Here is a 22,695-nt window from a genome sequence, read left to right on the forward strand (position 1 = left end):
ACATACTTATTCTAGAGTTGTGGTTTGTTGGTTGTTTTTTTTTTTCTCCCCCCACTACACATATTTAGTCTTAGATAAAAGTCTAGTAACTTATGCTGCATAACTACAGTGATTGATGGAGCTTTGTAAAAGCGGGTACCCTTAGCCCTTGCCAAATGACCATCAGTAGATAGGTTTGAAGCTTGCTATCATAGCTGAGATTGTTCAAACTGATTTTTTGGTTGGCATCCAGTTGTGTTTTGAAATTTTATGCAGTAATGCTGTCGAACTAGTAATTCTAATAGTCATTTTAGGGGAATGGAGAATTTTCTGCTTCATTTCCATTTGCAGGTCTGGAAATTCAAACAGCATCTTAAAACTTCTAAGTATTTTTTAACAGTCTGGCTTTGGAGGTTTAAAAAAAATGGAGACAATTTATCTAAATCTTCCTGACTCATAATAATTACATTTTCTTTTAACAATGTTAATTTTTACAGGGTATTCACTGTTCTCTACGAAATTAATTAGTTACAAGTATTTCTTCTGAAAAGACCTTCCCATTTCATTTTATCAAGTATTCTCCACTTTTAATCATAGTCAGAATATCATAGATTTGCCTCGAAAAATGGTGTAGATCAAGTACAAACATGGAGAGAGTGAACAGGGAGGCAGATAAAGTCTGATTTTAATAAGCTAGTTATTTTGATTAAAGGATTGCAAGTATGTAGCCATCAGGAATAAAAGAGAAGTAGTTAGGAGGCACAGGTGAAAAAAGCAGTAGCAACTAAGAAGATTGGAGAAATTTTGAATAAAATAAAAATAAAGAGGAAAGAAAGCTTAATGGGAAGCAAGATAGTATGCATGAAATGATTAAGGCTTTATGTGATGGTTGGAATAGAGAATCTACAGAGGTGGGAAGAAGGTAAGGGGAGAATAGAAAAGTATACACTATTCCTCCAGTGGAGGAATTAATTCATAGTGTTTTCAGAGAGGTTAAGAAGTGATACTTTATGAAAAATGTATTTGTTTTTCTGTATTCAAGTTATCTACTGAATCGCATGCAGGCTTTTAAACGACTTGAATTATAGCTCTTGTCTTTAAAACTAAAAAGAAGTCAATTCTTGATCTTGATCTTTGTAAAGTGCTCAGTGCCTTTACAGGACACACAGCAGACTGAATGGTAAGCTTTCACTCTGATTTTCCAGCTTTTATGTGGTTACAATTGACTCCATATGATGCATGTTGTTGTAGTAGTGATTAAAGTTTCCAGGAAATGGCTTGAATTCTGATAGCAGGAAAATGGTTTATTTTCTGTATGCAGTGCAAGTCCAGTGCTGGCAGCCATGTTGCTTTGTTGAACCTCTGCGAAGCTCCAGCTGCCTGCATGCTGTCATTCTCCTTATTCATGCTTTCAGCAGCAGGCACAACTGTCCTCCCTACCCCTTTCAGATGTGTGTCCCCATTCCCACCCCTTCCCTGCCAAGATTCATGTCCTTCCTGTTTCATCTCTTGGTCATCCTCTTGCAGCAGTGCGATATCCACTCCCCATGCAAACAGCTTTCCCCTTCTGCTTAAGGCCATCCTTATGACCCTGTTTGGCAAAGGAATGGATGCTCATGGGCGAAACTGAGAGCCTACGTAGATCCAAAAGGGGCTCTCTGTGTGTACCCGTGTTGTGGATGCTGCCTTGGATCTTAAAAGAATAAAAGGTTGTCATGTTTGGGAATCTCCCAGAGAACCAACATGCTTGTGCTGTGTTTGGCAGGGTAGTGTAAAGATTCCTAAGCTGGTGCAGCAGCAGATTCTATTTTCAGTTTATTTCAGGAGCTCTAGAATTCCTCCAGTGCCTGATTCAAGGTAATCAGAGCATCTTTGCAAAATTTTTCTATTACTAGGCACACAAGCAACAAATTCTTTTGAAAGAAAACATTGCAGTGTTTCTTTTGAAACATTTGGATGCTTACAGAATTAATATTTCAGTATTTTACTGGGGGGGAAGTAAAGTGAAATCTGATTGTCAAAGAATATGAATATTGGATTTATTGGAATATGTTATCTACTGAAGCATTTGCTTTTCTTTTTAACAAAGGAAATCTGTACTAAAAACTTTGAGATAGTTTTGATGGGACAAAAGCAAATAATTTGCATAGTCTTATATGTAAATGTCACAATATAAATAAAATCATTAAAGAGAGATTTCTGTATTCCTTTAGGATTTTGATTTAGGTCATCTGATTTCTGAAGGGAGCCTCAAAAATTTCAACCTTTACTGTGTTGTCTAAAATAAGTTATCCTCCTGTCTAGCCACTTTATTTATATTCATATGCGTATCTTATCTTGGGTGGGGTTTTATTTTCAGATTTAGAGTTTGTTATAAGACAGAGAAAAGGGGTATAAATCATAGATTATTTTAGTATGACTTATATGAATATATTCTCTGGTTTGCTATCAGTGAATGACACTAAGCTTGAGATATTCTGACAAGGGTCTGGCATATTTCTTAACAGTGCAGAGGATTGTGCGTCACTACTTTCAGGAGACTGGGTCTTTATTATATGACTTATCTCAAAGCCATGATCTCATACATATTGAAAGCTAGTAAGTCATTTATTCTCTGTCTCTTTTTTTTTTTTTTTTTTTTAAATGTACTGTCTGTGTTAAGCTTTATTTTTACTAAGTGCACACAATGTTAGAAAAGCATTAAAACGAAATCAAGTTACTGCTCTTTTGAGAAACTTGAGCATAAATGTGGCTAGCTGTCTTATATGCCTAATCAGAGACCCCACCCAAGCTTCAAAATTTAGCTTTTCATTTACCTTGTAAGGGAATGAACAAGAACATATGGCAGGAGGAGTGGAACAGGCCAGGTTGGATCATCCTAAATGCCAAGTAAAAATTACATGCCATATTTATTTTTTATTGTATTTGTTAGGGAAGGATGTTACTTGCTAAATAGCATTCAGTAAATTCTGGTTTTATAGTTGTTTTATGTTTGTCTATACAGTGATATTTAAAGCATATGGTAGGCTCCAATAAAGCATGGTACCATTGCTCAAGGAAAACCATACTTCTCAACTCTAATGTCCCTATAGACATTAAAGTTTATCTTCCCTTGAGATGGAATTCCTTAGATCTTTTCATAAGGCTGTCTACTGCGTATTGCACTTACTGCATGCATGGCAGGTTCCAGGGCAATGTCTTTTTTCAAGAACATAATCATTGAGTTAAAATGTTTTAGAGCAGAGTTTTTACAACAGAGGTATTCAAATGTTTGCTTTGTCTAATTCTAAAACTGAACATAACACAGGAAAGGAAAAGACCAGCTTGAAAAGCAAGAGAAGGGTCTAAAACATTTCATTTACCATTCTTTGACAAAGCTCTGAAGTCTTGTTTTCTTGTTGTTTTCTTTATACTGTCTTACACTGAATCAAACAACTTTGTTTCCTCAGTTTTTTCCTGAACCAAGGCAAGCTATGCCTAAAAAGCCTGATCTCCGCTAGCATTTGAGCCAGAAAGTTCACAGATGATTTACTCTTCCATTTACTTGGAAAGTAACTCCATTGGAAATGGAATGTAGCTCCCTCTCAGCTAGTCTGTTTCCCAGGTTTTAAAGTCAATTTATTTCAAATCAAGCTCTTGACTCTTTTTCTTTATTTTATTTATTTTATTAACATATTACTGCATTTAAATGCGTTTAATAATTAGACTTGCAGAACATTTGGAATGTTCAGCTGGAAGTTAATGTTGAATACAAAATTTGGGAAAAGTCAAGGTTCTGCTCGTGACTATAATTTCCTATTCCCAAATAGAACTTTTTATATTTCTGAATGTTAACTTGCAATGTGTTTTGTGGCTGTTGTTTTTCCCCTCATGTAGAGAGCATTTGATGAAATACCCTTATTCTGGAAAGGAAGTCATCCTTTTAGATCATCAGAAAGTTAAGGTCTCTGGAAACTTTGAAAATCATGAGAACATGCTTTAAAATCCTTTAAGGTCTTTGTAAATCATATAGCATTTCTGAGAGAGCTTTTTCTCCTTAAGACACAGCAGTTACAACTTGGGGGGAAAAGTTATGAAGGAGCAAAAGAGGAGAAAGGTGAAAGAATGGAAGATGATCAGAAGAATCAACTTTTCTTTCCTTTTCTGTTTTGTCTTGCTATTTTTGAATTCTTATCTGCCTCTTCCTATTTTTCTTTCTCTCCATCTTTTCTTTGTCTTCTCTTGTTCCTTTTATCCTTTTTGGTGATAAACTTTTCATCCTGCTTTCCTTCTCCTGTCTTTTCTGCTTGATTTTGCCCTGCTAGAACACATTTGGTGAAATTACCTTGATCTTATATGCTCTGGACAGTATAATTTTTCATCTTCCTAACTGAACAACATAAAATGAAATAAACGAACCTGTCCTGTGTGAGCAAACTGAGGGAGACGTGGACGGATTAGGAATGGATATAAATTTGAATCCTGGACCTGCGAGTGTTCTTAGTTCATTACTGTTATGTCGTCTCTTTTTCTGCGGTGACATTAAGTTGATGAATGTCAGTGTCATGCTACTGGTGTTTTGCTACAAGGTTAGATAACTTAATGTTTTTATAATACCTGTATTTTAGGGCTACATGTTCATAAAACATTCAGTAAGCTTATGTTAAGTTTATATTAAGTTTACAGTAAATAGACATTTATTTTTTCAATATACACTGACTTTAATTTAGGGTCATATCTTTGTAGTTTGAAGCCTAGGTGACAGAAAAAGGTGTTTTAGTAAATTGATTTGTTTATCTCCTTCCTAATTTTTTTTCCCTAAGTTGTAATATTATGGATTGTCAAGATAAATGATTCTTGCTCCAAAGGTTATTGATTGTTGGCAGGACTTGTGGCAGGGATGATTTAAGGAAAGACCTAACCTATGATGGGGAACTCATTTGTGATTTGGAAACAGATTTCGGTGAGGAAATTCTCGGTGACCTTGCCAGAAATCACTAAAAGATATTCCAACAATAAAGACAGACAGGTAAATGACAAAATTACATTATAACAAAAACAAAACAAAATAGTGATTTAATCACTGCTGTACTTACAGTAAGTGTTAATAGTGGCTGCTTACATGTAAATAATTACATGGAATAAATCAGGACAGTACATGCTCTTTAAGATTCTTTCTATATGTATTATGCCATTTTATAATAAATCTATCATAGACCTGCATGTTTCTATAGAGGAGAAAGATACTAAAAATGTTATATAAGCAAGCAGAAGTAAAAATAGCTCACAGCATGGTCACATTACAGTCAAATCATGATTGTCTCACATGGCTTTAATGGAACTGGCTTAATGTAGCTACCTTTGATACCTCAAGTAAAATTTTGACACAGAGGGAGTCAGAGTACTTCTCAAATCTGTGAAACTGAGGTCTGTGCTGATGCAACTGTAGTTTTATCTCTACAATATGCATAAAGGAGCCACAGTTGCAACTTTTGTCTTCAAAGTAGACAAAACTTTCTCTTGGTAGAGACATTTTCAACGTATTTGGTAATAACATCTAAGATGAAGGAAAAAAACCCCAACAACAAACCCAAACACAAAGAGCTTTCCAGTTCATTTAGAAAGATCTGCTTAGACTTTGCTGAGGTGAGAAAGCCAAATGATTGATAGGTACAGAAATTAGGCTGTGGGAATGTGTTCTTATGAAAGATCCTGTTGTCTCTTGCTGTCACCAAAGTTTATCAGTCATTGTTTTAAGATCTCATTCTGAAAAATTGAAAGGTGGAAAAAGACTTGATTTGCCTTACGCATTCATTTGAACTGAAAAAGGATAATGATACTCTACTAACCTTAATATGGAGTTTTTTTGAGAACTGTAATGGATAAATAAAGAAGTTGTTGATACTGGTGTATTGGGTGTGCTTTTAGTAAAGTCTTTAATGTAACTGGTTCAAGGGTATTTATAGCAACAGTTACTGCTGTAAATGGAATTTGGTGTGCCATATTAAAGGAAAGACAGGCACTGCCATGTTTTATTAAAAATTCCTTTCCTACTAGGCCATGGCAAATGTTCTGAAATCTTGTGTTCATCATTATAACTACTTTTTGTACTTATTTAACAAGTTCCTTATCTCATTTGGTATTCTTGTAGGTAAGAAACTCTCTTACTATGTACGTATTCAGGATTCACAGAACCTTATTTTACACTTCACTCAGTTAAGTTACATGCATTTCTAGTACAAGGTGCATTTCCCCAGTTTATGTGATGGGGCTTTTGGGTTGTTGGGTGGTAGGTTTATTTCATGACATTATCGTGTGTGTGTGTATATATATATATATATTTTGCTGTACACTCAGTGACTAAACTTGTTTAGTAAGTGGGAGTCACTTGGCATTCATCCATTTCAAATGATGCCTTCATAACTACATTTTTGTTCGTTCATTCTAGTATATTTATCCAACAGTCCATCATCAGTGTTTTAAGGCAGAAATCAGTCTAGATCTGTAGTACATTTCATTCCTTTCTCAAGACAATTCCCTTTGAATAAAGGTCTGTCTGCCCTATGACTCAGATTTGCTGAATGCAATCCATTTCCCTAAAGTAAAACGTGGTGACTGTTTCAAACTCAAGGAGGTAAGCTTATAGTGCTGGACAGACAAGTTTAAAAAAACAGATACCTGTGTACTACTATATCTCAGAAAAACTACTAATTGGTGGTAGCACACAGAAGAGCAAACATCTATCCTGAAGAATAAGACTGGAGAAAAATGAAATAGTGGGGAAATACAAATAAGGAACAGATTGATGGGATAAAACCATGGAAAACTGATTATAGGATAATTTCAGGATTAAAGATATTTCTGAGGGACTAAAACAAAGATGACTGAGAATTTATATGTTCTTTTTGTTTGTTTTATTAGTTGATTAGGGAATTCGAGAAAGTGCTAACAGAGAAAGAAATAAAGCTTAAGAGAGCAAATGGGCTTTGGCTTCTAAGCCTCTGGAGGGCAACTAACCCAAGTGTATTAAACTGCTTAAATTATATTGTGAAGTAGATAATTGTTTAGGATGATTAGAGAGCTCTTTAAACCTGTTTGAGGGAGCTACTCATCTGAATAACGTTATTAACTTGCCAGGTGAGTTCCCATGAAAATGCTGTCGTCTTCAGAGTGCACCTCTCTGAGGACTGGTGGTTTTTTAACATTAAAATATCATTGGATAAAGTTACAAATAGTCCTGGTAGTAGGGTTTAATTCTGCCTTTATCAATGGACTATATTATAAAGTTTATTCTTGCTTGCTGTCTCCGTAGAGTTCTGGAATAAGCAAAGAATTATCTTTTCCAGCTTTGATATTAAATTGGAAAGGTGGAAGATTAAATCCCTTTGAACTAAGGCAGATAAAGAATTCGGCTCTAATGTATTTGTAGTGAAAGAGAAGGGATTGGAAATGCATCAAGCAATGATCAGTAGAACACAGCTCTCCAGGAGTGTGTATGGATCTTGAGAGCTTTCCTTTGCTTGATGTCCATACATAGTACCTCTCTCCTGTACTCTCTGTTTCTCAAGTGTTGTCTATTGTGGTTAATATTGTCGTAAAGTGTATTAAGAAATTAATGAGATAAAGAAAATTAATAGGAGAAAGTATTTAATGCTGACATAATAAAGACTTGATATAGCAATGCTGTAAAAGACCTGTTTAATTGTACTGAACTTGGACACAGAGCTGGCTTAGTTGGAAACAGAATTTTTTTTAAATTTTGAACTCCACAGCTAGAAGATAGATGTGTGGAAGTAGTACTTGAAACATTTGTTTCAGAGAGTAATGAATACAAAGCAGACTTTCTAGAATAGGTTTGCCATGGCAATTGTTAAGATAAAAAGGTATATATTAATGTGTGAATGTATAATATTAAATACTGAATTGTTTTTCTTTAGTAATGGAAATACAAAAACTCCCAATCTTCCTAATATACAATAAAAACAAACTAGTAGCCTCTTATCAGTCCCTTGTTTCATTAAACTTCGAATTCCCAAGCATTAGTAGAACAATATTATTCCCAGGGTTAGATCTTGAAGCGGAATTGAGAGTTTTGATTTGTATTGTTCAGCTGTAGCCTTTTTGTTTTTGTTTTGTTTTATTTTTTGATTCTATCTATTTAGCACTGTGCTTTTTCAGTACCCTTATATGGTAGCTGTACGTGTAAATACTGCAGTAGAAACAATCTCGGCATCAGACTGTGCCTTTATAATTAAGCAGTGGCTGGGAGGCTGTGGCTCCTAGGCAGATGTCTGCTTCATTCCTATGGTCAACACAGCTGTTAATTTTTCAGTGAATAACTTTAAACTTTCTATAATATTAATGTTTTCCAGGCTTAACACCTGTAATACTGTAAGTACTCAAAGATTGTATACGAAATAGAATTATGACAAGATTCTCAGCAGAAATGGTGGAAAATTAGAACTGCTGTTGCAGTATCAACACTTTCAACACACAAACTTAAACACCCTCTACAATGGAAACAGAAATTGAAAAGGCTTTATGTAAGCAAGAATGATCTTAATTATTTTTTTTTTTAATCAGGAGTATTGAGTCATGAAGCTTCAGGCAGTTTCTTATTTTGTAAACTGGAGCACAATTTTACCAGATAAAAAGTATGATGTAATGCCCCAAGTGGCCAAATCTGTGTATGTGTCCAAAGATATATAGTATGCAGAGGAGACTTTTTCTCTTTCCCTTCCACAGACTGTATACGGCCACCTTAAGCTGATTATTTTTTTTTTGAGAATTGGTAGGTTAGCTCAGGCAATATCCAATTCATTTCAAAACTTCATCTGAATTCACCAAATTAAACATGTATGTATATGTGCATGTATATATAATCTAAAATGCAAGGGCTTGGCAACATTCTTGGCAACATTGTATGTATGTATGTGTACACTGTATATATAACTGTATCATGAGGCATCTCCACATCCAGATCTAGTCAGACAACAGAGAATTTTGGGCATGCAAAAATAACAGTATACAATAAGAGTATTACAGTGAGTGATAGAATTCTTTAATATTTTGATTGCTGCTAAGCATTCAAAAACTTCTGATAGACTTGTCAAGGCTTGTTTCTCTGAGTCTGGGGAGAACAGGCTCTAATGAACACTTTTTCAGCTGCTCTTCACTACTATACAAAGCATGTGATCACAAAGAACAAAAGTTGAGGAATCTTATTTAGAACAGACAGGTAATACAGCTTATCATAAGCAGTATGTACTGCATACGGCCACAATAAGCAAAACAGTTCATTACTAGTACATATCTTCAGCAAGTGTAGGAACCTTCATCATTTGGAGTTCAAGAACCAGAGCAATGTGTACTCATGTTGGTAATTCTTTTAGTTTTAAGGCATAGATAAGTATTTGACTTTAAAGCCTTGGTTTCTAAGATAAACTATAATAGTCATGACTGCAAGAAGTGCAGATTTTATTAATTTGCAACAGAAAATGCATCTATGAATGGAAGAAAGACATGTCTTAATAGATCAGAAACCATGAGGCTAAAACCAAATGAGTTGGATTTTTAGTTTTAAAAATAATTCCTCAAACATTTATATTCCTTTATTCATAAGATAACAAATTATTGTATGTTAAGCAAATTGCCTTATGTAGAAGTCAGAAGAATTTTTGCCTCCAGTGTTAAGAGCTAAAATTTCATCTCTGAAATACAGTTTTAGTACATAGCATGTCAAGAGCTGTCACTGCATAAACCTTTAAAGGTTCCCCTTTTTAAGGGGAGAAGTCAAATAAATGTGATACTTTGGAAGCAAGAAACATTATAAAGCAAAATGGAGAAAAGAAAAGAAAGTAAGCATTAAATCTTCTTCAAGAAGAGTACAAATCCATTTCAAGATGTCTGCGATGCCTAGAAGAACAGAAGAACAAGATCTTGCTTTGATATTGTCTTGCGATAAAACAGAGGCTTTAAGGCAGTCCACTCATAAAGAAATGGGGGGAACAGGGAAGACAAACAAACACCCAAGTGCACAGGGCAACTTACATCATCTGAGCAGCTTCCCCCAAGTGTTTTAAAATAAAGGCAGGCAATCAAAAGAAGCCATAGTACCTTGGTAAAATATGTTAGCAATTTTGACTTGCCCTCATGGCAAACAGGTGAAATGTGTTAGCTTAAACTACTTCACAGACAGTGTCCCATTGCACAGTTACTGTATTTCATATGATGTGTGATAATTATAAGTGGTAATGTAAATTCAAACCCACAAGTTTTAATATCTTTGTATGCCTTGGTATTGCATAACCCTTTGGCAATTTTATATTTGGAGTATATGTGGAAATATGAGTAACTTGTGTACCACTTTTTAGTAAGCACCTGTTGAAGGAATAGGTGGGGGAGCTAAAGTTTGCTAATAGAAAAAAGGTCAGGAATAAGACTAATGTGTTAGGCAGAAATAAAGTATCTTAGGCCTATTTGTAGAGGCTTGGAAAGGTTACATAGTAATGCTACCTTAATTTTACTTTCTCAGTTTTCTATATTTCTTGTTTTGTGGACTTCTATAAAATATTAATGGGTATCTATTTCCATGTTAGTCAAAATGTTTCAGAATATGTCTAATTTCTGACACAGAGTATGCAAAATATTTAATTTTAGACATGTGAGCAATCTTGTGCCATTCTTACTTCACTTCTTTGAGGTACTTGTTTTTATAACAACTGAAAAACTTATTTAATTTTTTCTAATAGACCTATGTTTAAGTACATATGTATGTAAGAATATATACTTCATATTCGATAATTAGTAAGCCGTAATTTAAGTTAAATGAGTTCAAAGTATACATATTAAAAATTATAAAGAATAATTTTGGGGAAAATAGAAACAAGCAAGCTAGACTATTTTTTAAAATGTAGATGTCAAAACTGGTACAAATATTCTCAACTCATAAAGCTATTTCCCCATTTCTGTTTAAAATCAGAAATAATACATGCTAAATTTCAAACCAAACTGATTTGATTCTTAGCTGTTATAAAGCTTGCGCTTAAAGTTAGTGTTTGAGGTGAAACACGTCAGCAGCATTACTTAATTTAATAGAGAATGGTTTCACCATCATTCTAACTGGAAAGGTTATGAGCTGGCAGCCAGTATCAGATATTGTGACCAGCTATAAACAAGCAGGAAATGAGAAAGGGAAAGATGAAGCCCCAAAGTTGCTTGCTGAAGGTTTGTATTAGTTTTCAGGCTCAAACAGGGTGATGGGATCTGTGGGCTGGAAGGTCTCCCAGGGTGTCTCCTCCTTCTTGGACTCAGAGCAAGCTGTTTCTGAAGTATGGCATGTTAACTATGTGCACAAATAGCACATTTTGAAGCTGAGTATTAAATTGAGGTGTAGTATCATGGTTTTCTGGCCTCATGAATTTAGGATGAGGAAATGCTGCCTCCAGGCCTGACAGTCCCTGCCCAGCTTTCCTCAGAGCTCCCAGACCCTGCCTGTGGCCCAGGACCCCATGCCAGCCCCCTGGGGGCAGCCAGCCCTGCCCTGGCAACACCATGGCAAGGCTGATATCCAGCTCCCCAGAGTCGTGCCTGCCCCTGGGCTACCAGCCTCGGGGGTGCCTGCTGCTGGAGTGTCACAGTCCCTGGGGCAGCCACAGGGCCCTGGCCCCAGGGGGGCCACCAGCCATGCAGCACCCTGAAACCCTGAACCTTGGATCTTTCAAATTGTTTCAGCCTTAATTTTCTGAATGATGGGAGACAAAGGAGTTGGAAAGAAGTTGTTACCTGTAGTTATTTTCAAAGGTAAGATGAGTTCTTTTTTGCCTCAAAATGTTTTTAATATACACAGGAATTACTTGCAGTTCCTTTCAAGTCCTGGAGTACATTCTTGTCCTTTACTTACTACTTCCTTTCAAAGCTTATCCCACTAGCAGACAATAATTAAGCCTCCCCCTACTCCTCCCCAAAGTCGCTGCTGTTTGCTGTATACTTTAATTTGAACATCTGGTGTAGGGAGGTGGGATTTGGTGGTCATTTTTTATTAATGTGGACTAAAGATGTGCTGGCACATGCAGTCAGTATTGGTTTTCTTTCACAAACAATTCCTTGATTGTCTAGTGTGTAACAATGGGTAAAATGGATCAATCTTCTTCCTTGTGACGTTGGGCCACAGCAGGGAGGATGGGTGGAAAAGGCAACTCCTGGATCAGGCATCAGAAGGAAGAAGTTGTCCTCTGCAGCAGTAGCTACTGTTCCCACCTCCCTCACCTGCCTCTTCTGCCTCCTCCATTCTCTGTTGCAGAAGTCACTTGCCACCCTATTTATTTAAGCAGCAGCATCCAATTCTGCCTGTGTTTCTAAGAGGCTTTTTTCTAATCGTCACAGAACTTGATGGGAATATGATTTGCTGGAGGGTGTAGTCACTCAAATTCTTTAGTTTCAGGGAGCCACTGGACAGTGGTTGCCTTTCCAGCCTGGCCGCTCTTTTAAAGACCACAATAGGTTTTAAATTCTACTTACAAGAAAACCAAAATAGAGTGCTTATCCCACTTAAGGTTTCGAATGTTTGTTTCTTTTGTGAAATTTACATGAAAAGACCCCTCATAAGTCACAAACCAAAACCAAAGTGTGACCTATATTAAAAGATCTTTGCCAGTAAGCCTGCATATGTATGGGAAGCATAGGACGTGTCAGCTACTGCCTACCACTGGTTCATGTCAACCATCCGGGATCTCTTACCAACACAGATAAAGCTGAAAGACTGAGACGATGTTTTACTGGAAGAACTCTTTTGTTGGAAGGTGAACAGTTTTTACCCTTTCGAGCTGCATACAGGTTTGTTGGCAGGCTCAGCCTTTTTAACATACTGGTATTTCTAGACCAGTAAAACTTAGATCAAGCATAGCTATAGCTTGAGCAAAACCATTATCCAGTTCTCTGAATAAAATAAACTATGCAAAAGGAAAAAAAGCTATGTGTATGAATTTTTTTATATATACATATAAACACACACACATATATTTTTAGATGGTTGCATCCACAAAAGAAAGAAAAGTCCAGAGAAGATTAAGAATCCGTATGAAAACTGCAACCTCAACAGATGCTGGGTTTTTTCCCCATGCTTCTCATTGGCTTATCTATCAAGCAGGGCTTTCAAGTTTGAGCTAGGCTTTGTTGGCATGCAGAAAATTGTTTATTGAAAGTTATAACCTTTTTTTTCTTGATCATATGATGTATAGAAAATCTCTCTGCAGCTTCTATATATAAATTCTGAACTTGACAATGGTGGGGTTTTGAATGCCTGTGATATTTTTCATATTGTATAAAGTTTATAAAAGGGATCTAGAGGTAGAAAGTGTTTATTACTCTACTTTTTATTGTAGGTGTTAAAATTAGTTACAATTCAATAAGTATGCAGGTGATTATGAATGTCTATTGAGGCTGAAAAATGTATCTGGATTTATAAGGGAAATATTTATATTCCAGTCATTGTTTTCTAGTGCTGATTTACTTTTAAATTGTAAAACTGTTTTCATTACATAGCATGTGATTTATGCTGAGTTTTATATATGTTGTCTCATAAGCCTGTCTTTTTTTTTTTTAAGAAAAAAAAAAAAATTCAAGGATTTTTCTGGGAGGATGGGCCGAAAACGTAGACAAAGCGTGCAATCCAGGCGAGCTTTTCTTATGTTTTGTTTTTTCTGTTTATGGGAGAAATGGTACACCAAATTCCCATCTCAGCTGAGTGCTCCATCATCTAAAGTTGAGTTATTTTAAAAAACAAATAATATTTTTTAATGTGGGCTAAATCTTCAGCAATTTTGAACTTAGTATGTAAATTTGTCTTTGGTTACAAAAAGCATCTTTGTTAGCACTGAAACACAGTTAAGGAAAAATCAGATGCTTTGACATTTTTAACGTTGCATTTGCGGGTTTCTTATTTCTAGTGGTGTTATTTTAATTGTTTTGCCTTTATTCTGAAACAATACACTAGCCCAAGTCTCCTCTGTATATCTATTGTTTTGGAGTTTTTATTTTAAAGTAGGATTTCTGCAGCATTATAACTGAATATATATATTTATTTATATAATATAAATCATATAACTGCATATATATACATATATATATATATAATTGAAAAGTAATAGCTTTTCAGTTAGCAGTCTTCCACGCCATGCTTAGCCTGTTTGTTCTGCCCCGATCTCACCGGACCATGAGGCAGGAAACCAAGTGTCACCTCATCCAAAGAAAGCTCTGATTCCTGCGCCACACTTTCCCTTTTTCTCCTGCACCTCTTTGGCTAAATGAACACTACTACATTCTATCAACTTGCAAGAGAAGACAGGCTGAACAATAATGGTTTAAATCCATTCAGGCAGAGGAAAGAATTGAAGCTCTTCTACATTTTGAGTGAACACTCAAAGCACTGGGCTAGTGGGTAATAAAAATAATAAAATTGTGAGATTAAAATAAAAAAGAGATGTTTCATGAAACAAACTGCATATTTAAAGCTATATGAAATTTGTACTGTGCCAGCTATACCTTTGCAGATACGATGGAATTTAAGCACTGCAGAGTCTATGTGTTATATCTACACACATTTAGAAACTGTCTCTCTTGAGGAGAGCTTGGAATACAGAGACTTCAACAAAGAAGGGTTTTGTCCTTGATGTAAAAAACAGATAAGGGTAATAAACAGAGTTTAAGACCGTATTTGAGTTTTAACTGGAGTGGTGCTTATGAATTTATTGAGACTGCTTACAAGGTGGTAAGTTGCTAAGTTATGCAAAACATCTGTACTTGTAGGTAACAGCAAGAACACAGGTTCTGTTCTTGTTTGACGCTTGTGTTTACACCATCATTTTCCAGTGAGTATGTAGATTATTTGGATCAGACTAAATAAACTGTAATGGAACCCATAACATTGTTATTTCCTAGCTAGCAAACTCAGGAAAAAAAAGTTAGGAAAATGTCTAGTTATTCTGTGTGTATTTTCTGGAAATTTTTATCTGTTTCTGACAGAAAGCATGTACTTGACTCTTTTTTTTCAAAGTGGAATTGAGAAACTCCAATAAAAAATTCTCATTTTTATAGGCATAGAGCTTTCCAAGATGTCTCCTGTATTTGTTTTGTATTTTTTCTCCTTTTTCTTTTTTCCTTGTTTTTTTGGTTTCTCTTTTATGTGATCCCCACGTAAGACTAAAACTTGAAAATTACCTTATTCTTCATATCCTTTTAGGTGAACTTATTAAAGATGGAACATGTTCCTAATACTAGTTTGCCTACTAGAGGCTGAGGAAGAATTGATTTTTCTGAGGAATGTCAGCACAGCTGAAGAGTATGCATGCAGGAGATTGTCAGTTGGTGTTTGACTGAAAATATCGATATGTTATTTTGAGCATTTTGAAAGATCTCTATTCATGTTAGTTTGGATACTGTCACATGAACTGAAAAAATGATTGAATGACTGTGAACAAAAGATTGTGAAAAATGGTTCTGCCTTGGCTGTGAAATGTATGTCATGGTTCTCGTAATAAATGCAGCTCCTGTCCAGAATGTGGAAATCTCTTGAAGAGTCTTTCTGGGACAACTAAAGCAAAATGTACATCCACAGACCCTTTTTTCTTGACAGTTATTTTGAGCATGGAATTAGCCATGGTTTTTGGGTGCAACTGCTTTTTAAGCTCATGCACAGAAAAAGTGAATAGTTGTGTTGTTGCTGGAATACAGCTATTTTTTGATCTAATTTACTATCTTAATGATACTTGACTAAGTAAATACATACCAAGTAGATAGTAAATTTATTTATTTTTAGTAAGTAACATAACACAGGTTTTTGGTTTTAATCATAGTTGCATAGACATAAACCTCATTTAAAGATGAATAGACTTTATCTGGTGAAATATGAAATGAAAGAAGCACGGTCATTGCTGGGAGAAAACATCAAGACACTTTTAAAGCCACTAGAAAGTGGGTCATTTCTATTTTAGTTAGTTAGTTGGTGTTTTTTTTCAGATAATAAAAGGTCTGTGAGGAGACCTTTCTGTCTTTTTGATGTGTGTTTAACCTCTTTCCTCCAGAGTTCAGAAAAATCTTTTTTTTTAAGATGAGGTCCAGTCACCTCTGTCATGCATCTGCTCATCTCACACTGCCACTTTCATAGTTATTGATTTCATTATCATAATACCATGTATATGACTACTGAAAAATGTATTGAAATAATAGAGACCAAGAAAAAAGAAACTTTTGTCAGTAATCCATTTGTTTACTTGCCTTAATCAGTAAGTATCTAACTCATCAGCTTCTAATTACAACTCTTACTAAAATTTTCTTTTTAAAAATATAGATTTATTCTTTTTATATAATTTGTCTTTTTTCACATAAAGTTGTAATTATTTGCTGTATTTCAAATGACACAGCAATAAGACTATAGATGACTTTATCAAGTAATTAATTTGCTGTGTCTGCCCAGGAGACCAGCTAAACTCTGTTACTTACAGTTGACAGAAACATTGAAATACATCAGACATATTAGTGCAAATAAATTTTTATTGAGGCCACGCATAGTCTTGGGTGTTTTTATTTAAGAAAATTTCATACAGTGATAAACATTGGGAAAAGCCATTCTTATTACGATGTAAACTGTGTATGGGCAGGAGGGAACCAACTCCAGCACCTCTTAAAACTGAATTTTAGTGGTATGCCCTGTTTTACATAACTGTTAGAAACTATTATAAAAATATTTTCAAATCCTTTGCTGCTACATTTTCTCTTTCCACGTCACACAATTTACTGAATGTTCTTTTTAGAGTCAGGTTTAATGTGCTGAATTTCTTTAACTTTTCAGAACTATTATGATGCTGTATTTTGTTGATATAATTAAAAAATTAGTAAGACTAGGTCCTAATGTTTATAATTTTAAGTGTCTAACTAATTGCTCATATGATAGTTCTGTTCTTGGTGCACTCTTTGCTTCTCTCAAGAAGAAGCAAAGAGTGCACCAAGAACAGAACTAATTTCAGGGAGAAGCAACCAAACCTTCCAGGTTTTGATGTGAAAAATAACGTGCAGCCATTAAGTTTACCTGTTTGTTCCTGTAATGCATCTGTTACTTGTTACTAGTTCATGGTTTACTTCAGTGTTGTGGCCGTTATGTACATTTGTCCATTATGCACTTAAGTACTGTTTTTTTTAAAGAAAAAAGTTACAATTATTGTTATTGTATTGCTGAGATGTTTAAAGTGGAAAAAGTTGGTTATGTGCATCATGTATACTAACCGAATCTGAGTTCAAGGGTTTTATGCAGTCGCTACTTATTGAAATAACTGTTTTGTTATTCTACATGTAGACAACTGAAAACAAATTGGAAAGGTTAGATGTATGTGCTTCTGAAATGCAGGGATTTTGCACAATTCTGTTAGAAAAAAAGTTGTCCTGAATCCTGAAGTAGCTGACAGTAGTTAGAATATTTTAAGACATCTGCCAAAGTTGAGATTTTGATAGCAACATATGTTTTCTGTGATGTGACTGCAGAAAAAGATTTTTTTTCTTTGAGTTTCCCCTTTATCTTGATATTACCTGGCTCCTCTGACAGTTCCTATTCTCCCTGACAGCTGTGCCAGAGGAGATTTAATAGTGCTGTTGGGAATGACCGTATTCTGTAGGTGACTCAGGTTTCAAGGACAAGAAAAGTGATTTGAAATAATCTTTGCAAACAACTCCTTCAGAAATATGCTACTTAACAATAGTTAAGGATGGGGTCAAAGGGTGTTTGTTTCTTAGTGTTTGGTTTTTTTTATTTGCTGATTTTTACAGCGTTTGGTAAGATGGTATGGTATGTTCTCACTTTCTTTGGGCCCACAGCTCTCATACAACTAGAGAAAATTACTAATGTGGATTGAGAAAAACTATTAGCAGTTTTGGTTGTTTTTAATTACAGTTCATATTATGTAAATCAGTTTTCTGTTTTCATTTTCTCTCTCTTTATTCTTTATCCAGATTCCACCAAGAAAATTAAGGATGTCTTAGAAGAATTCCATGGCAGTGGTGTGTTAGCAAAATATAATCCTGAAGGGGTAATTCTTCTTCTTTCTTCAATGGTCAGAAATGGTGGGGAGGAATATTTACAGATGTAGCAAATATAAGCATTTCAAATAGAATATTATTTATAAATCAGATGTTTGGGGTATTTGAAACAGCTTTGAAAACAAAAATATGAATATTTTGAAGAACTAAAAGTTTATAAACATCACATTATATAGACCTGCTTAATATTTTAAATAAAACCACACCTTCTAAGATTTAACCAGACTGTCGTAGTTTTACCCCAGCTGGTGACAGCACCACACAGCCACTTGCTTACTCACCCCTGGTGGGCTGAGGGAGAGAATTGGAAGGGTAGAAGTGAGATAAGTCATGGGTTGAGATAAAGACGGTAATAGGTAAAGCAAAAGCCGTGCACACAAGCAAAGTAAAACAAGGAATTAATTCGCTACTTCCATTGGCAGGCAGGTGTTCAACCATCTCCAGGAAAGCAGGGCTCCATCATGTGTATCAGTTACTTAGGAAACAAATGCTGTCACTCCCGATGTCACCCTCCCTTCCCCCTCCTTCCCCCAGCTTCATATGCTAAGCATGACGTCATATGGTATGGGATATCCCTTTAGTCCATTGGGGTCAGCTGTTCTGACTGTGTTGCCTCCCAACTTCTTGTGCACCCCTAGCCTTCTTGCTGGTAGGGTGGCGTGAGGAGCAGAAAGGACCTTGACTCTGTTCAGCAGTAACTGAAACACCCCTGAGTTATCAATGCTGTTTTCAGCAGAAATCCAAAATTTAGCCCATACTAGCTACTACAAGAAAATTAATTCTATCCCAGACAAAACCAGCACACAGACAAACACACACACACAAGAAAAAACCCCAACACCCTTATGGTAAGGTTAACGTGCTTCCCAAGTCTTTTATCAAGATGGTTGGGTTATGTTAAGCATAATTTCAAAAGTTAGAAAAGTAAAATGTGTTCAGATTTCTTTTTAAATTCTGTTTCTTCGGTGGTGTTTCTGGTAGTGGGATCTTCGTTAATAAAGAAGATATTTTTTCTGGTGTTATGAAATAAAGAATTCGGCTGAAAAAAAGTGTGTGTGCATTGTTAATACAGATTCACTAGTAAACAGAGTATTCCGGTTTGGTTAGGAGAAAAAGCCAGGTTGTTTTCATTTTTTATCCTCAATTGCAATTTGTATCTGCTTAACACATTGTAATAGTGTGACTCATCATGCAGCTAAATAAAAACCTGTTTTAGTAATGTTTCTAACTGTGCTTCTGTTATGTGGAATTCAGGATAGAAAAATGTGCTAACCATTATGAAAATTAATTGATCTTACATTTCAGTATGTAAAAGACAAGAATTATTGTCAAGCAAGGTAGTTACAACTCTTGAAGTATTGAAAAAAATATTTTTCACTTCGAACATTGCAAAGCATAATGTTGGTCATTTTGGTCAGTTTCTGAGGAAAATATTTCATAATTCATTACAATAGTATAAGTTGATCTTGTAAATGATCATCTTAGATCTCCATTATTTTAGGTAAATAGAATCATAGAATGTAAAAGGATGGGAATGCTGTGATCATCTAATTTATTCTTCAATGTAACATAGGCTGTACTACAGGACCTCCCTTAATTGATTTTTGTTAGAATGTAGATGTGTCTTTGGTTGGTTGTTTTGTTTGTTTGGGTTTTTTTAGAAAAGAGTGAACTCTTGACTTACAAACTCAGCACTTGCTTTTTTTTGTTTGTTTTTTTACTCAACTTTGCAATTTTCTTTGTGCTTTTAGTGCATGTGATAAAATGGTCTTTACTCACTTTTTTCTTGAAATTCTTCACTTATTTTCAGTCATAATGTAACATTTTCAGTTATGTGAAGTGTAACCTTCTAAAGTACAAAATAATTGTGTATTTTATGCATACTAAGTAACATGTTACTGTGCAAGTAACACATGATCAAATTATCAGTCTGTATATAAAGAAATCAGTATTTAAAGTTGTGAGATTAGTCTTTTAAAGTACTTCCTCCAATCTGGGGGTACATGGAGGCTGAGTCATGGCAAAAAGTGATCATTGTGGGCACCTGGGAAACCTGCTTTGACTGAAGCCAGGTGATTTGGCAGAATTTGTATAAGCTGGAATTAATAAACAGAATTGGTCCTGAGTCTGTGACTCAGAGTTCTTAATTTCACAGCAATTTCTTTGCAGAATCCTGCCAATGTACTGAAGTGTCCAGGGAGTTTAGAGTAGCAGAGTACGCAAGCCAGTGAGCAGGATGGAAGGGGAGGAATGAATGCAAGTCAAACACCCAGTGGTGCCTTCAGTGTCTTCAGCAGGGATCAAGCTATTCACTACTACTGGGTCAGCGTTGCATCCAGGCTAACCCTTGACAGCTTTTGTACTTTTAGCACTTAGACTTTAGGAGTGCAACATAAGGAAAACACAGCTAGCAGTGAAGCTACTTTGGCTCTAGTAGGATTTATTAGCTCAAGTTTCATGGCATAAGCTGCTGAACGTAGCAGCAAAGTGGCTGAAATTTACTCTGCAGTTGAGTGAGTATTCCAAGTTCAGACAGAACTGCCTTTGCATAGGCATGTGTGTATATTTGGCCTGTATCCAACCTGCTATGTGGATGAATTCTTTACAGAATGTATTGCGAGTTGGTTGTATCTGGTTGGATGAGGATTCCGTGAGCTGGATGTACTATTTAAGTAATTCATTATTATCTGTAAATGAGATGACAAAAATTGACTGATCCAGCTGAAATTATAGTGCAGCTTTTTACTTCCACATATTATAAACAGCACTTCTGTTGTGTTTTGCAGAGGATACCATCATGTTTTCATTTCAGCTCTTTATTTCCTAGATAATTATCTCATAAGCACTCCAAGTATTTTTCGAGTCTTGTAAAAATTCTACTAAAATGTGGTGCCGGTTTTTTACCAATAAACGTGGGGCATAGAGCTATGGCAGATTTATTGGTACGATATATTTATGTACTTAAGAAAAAGCCTTAAGAAATTTCTGTTTCAAGCTTCTCCCTGCTTAAAGGGTTCAGGAATTTATTTCACTCCGTGGCATCTATACTGCAGTTTTTTGTCACAAGCTGATTTAAAGGGATGCAAATAGAAAAAGAAAAGCTATTGGTATTTGAAGCTTGTTACCTGAAGTAATCTGGTTTGTTTTTCCATTATCTTATATCTTGTTGAGTGAGTGGTTTTTGGGCTTAGTGGAAATGATGTATCAGATTATCAGGTCATCCAGCATAAGGAGTTTATTTATGGAGATTTTACTTACTGCTTTCAGTGTGAGGGAGGTGACTAAACAACTACAAATGCTACTGAACCTTTGCCCTTCCACCTTCTTCTCTAAGTCAATGTCAAATATGAAATTAAGAATATTTTTTTTACCTGATATAAGACACATAGGTATGTTAAGATCAGCCTCCTGGACAGCTGTGATTTATAAATAGTCTTTTCATAATTTGAAATTTATTTCAATTAATTAATTTCAGCCATTTCACTTTGAGAGGAGTGCTGAATAGGCTAGCAAGGATTAGGAAAGCAGGTGGAGCTAAAGATTGTATCTAAATGGGCAGGAAGTACACACACAAGTATTGTGTGCTTGTAGTCCTAGTGTTGTCATCCTTTTTGAGGAATCTGTTGGAGTGCATCATAATTTCTTGTTTACCTGCTTACCTACTTGCTATCTAGAGCTTTTGGAGTTAATCAGTGCATGAAGAGTGAGAGTGGAAGGTGCCTGAAGGAATCTCAGCCAGACAAGCAGTCAGGGTGCAGCTTGAGTCTGCATGTGGAGCAGAGCAGTGCTCGAGTGGTCCAGAATTCCACAGCTTGGATGTGGATGAGAAGAATAAATGTGCATATGCAGAAAGACCAGGAAAACAAAAATTTCCAGGAAGGTTATGACAACGAGTGCATGACACTAGGTACATTCCATGATCTGATCTGCCCAGAGTGGTGAAGTCCCAAGTCTGGCAGAATGTTGCAGTCGTCTGCCTACTCCAAAAGATTTTTCCGGTTTTGGAAGTAGTGCAGATACTTTGAAGAGGCTTTCTCCAGGGTCCTTCTGATTTCCAGAGGTCTTAGTGTTTTGGTTTTTTTGGTTTTTTTTAACTTAAATCTGTGATGTTTCAAAGATATGTCTGGTAACCCTATCAAACTCTGGCACAGTGTAATGTATGCAGAGAATTCAACTGTAATTTGAAGATAGTACCCCCTTACTGAGAAGTCGTGATAGCAGTTTGTGATTGAGGTAGAAAATTAATACAGCACCTTTATTAAAAGGAGTAAAAATTATTAGAAACTAAACCAGCATATAATGGTGACTTCTACAACAGTGTTTGCTAGTGTTTATAGAATCATAGAGTTATTTAGGTTGGATAAAGACCCTTAGATCATAGAGTCCAACCACGAACCTAACACTGCCAAGTCCACTACCAAACCATGTCCCTAAGTGCTTCATCTACATGTCTCTTCAATACCTGAAGGGATGGTGACTCAACCACTTCCCTGGGTGGCCTGTTCTGATGCTTGACAACCCTTTCAGTGAAGGAATTTTTTCCTAATATCTAATTTAAACCTCCCTTGGCACAACTTAGGCCATTTCCTCTTGTTCTGTTGCTTGCTACTTGGGGAAAAATTACTGACACCCACCTCTCTACAGCCTCCTTTC

General features: G+C 35.7%; 1 protein-coding gene across 2 annotated transcripts in view; it reads left to right on the forward strand.

The window, feature by feature from the left end:
• DGKB (diacylglycerol kinase beta) overlaps positions 1–22,695 on the forward strand; it is a 363,732-nt gene that overhangs the window by 47,103 nt on the left and 293,934 nt on the right. For both annotated transcript variants that reach the window (XM_027777058.2, XM_027777059.2), the window contains exon 3: positions 17,956–18,032. In XM_027777058.2, coding sequence (XP_027632859.1) covers positions 17,956–18,032 — 77 coding nt within the window. The remainder of the gene's footprint in view (positions 1–17,955; positions 18,033–22,695) is intronic.

Source organism: Falco peregrinus, chromosome 5 (genome assembly GCF_023634155.1).
Source record: "Falco peregrinus isolate bFalPer1 chromosome 5, bFalPer1.pri, whole genome shotgun sequence".
Classification (NCBI taxonomy): Eukaryota; Metazoa; Chordata; class Aves; order Falconiformes; family Falconidae; genus Falco; species Falco peregrinus.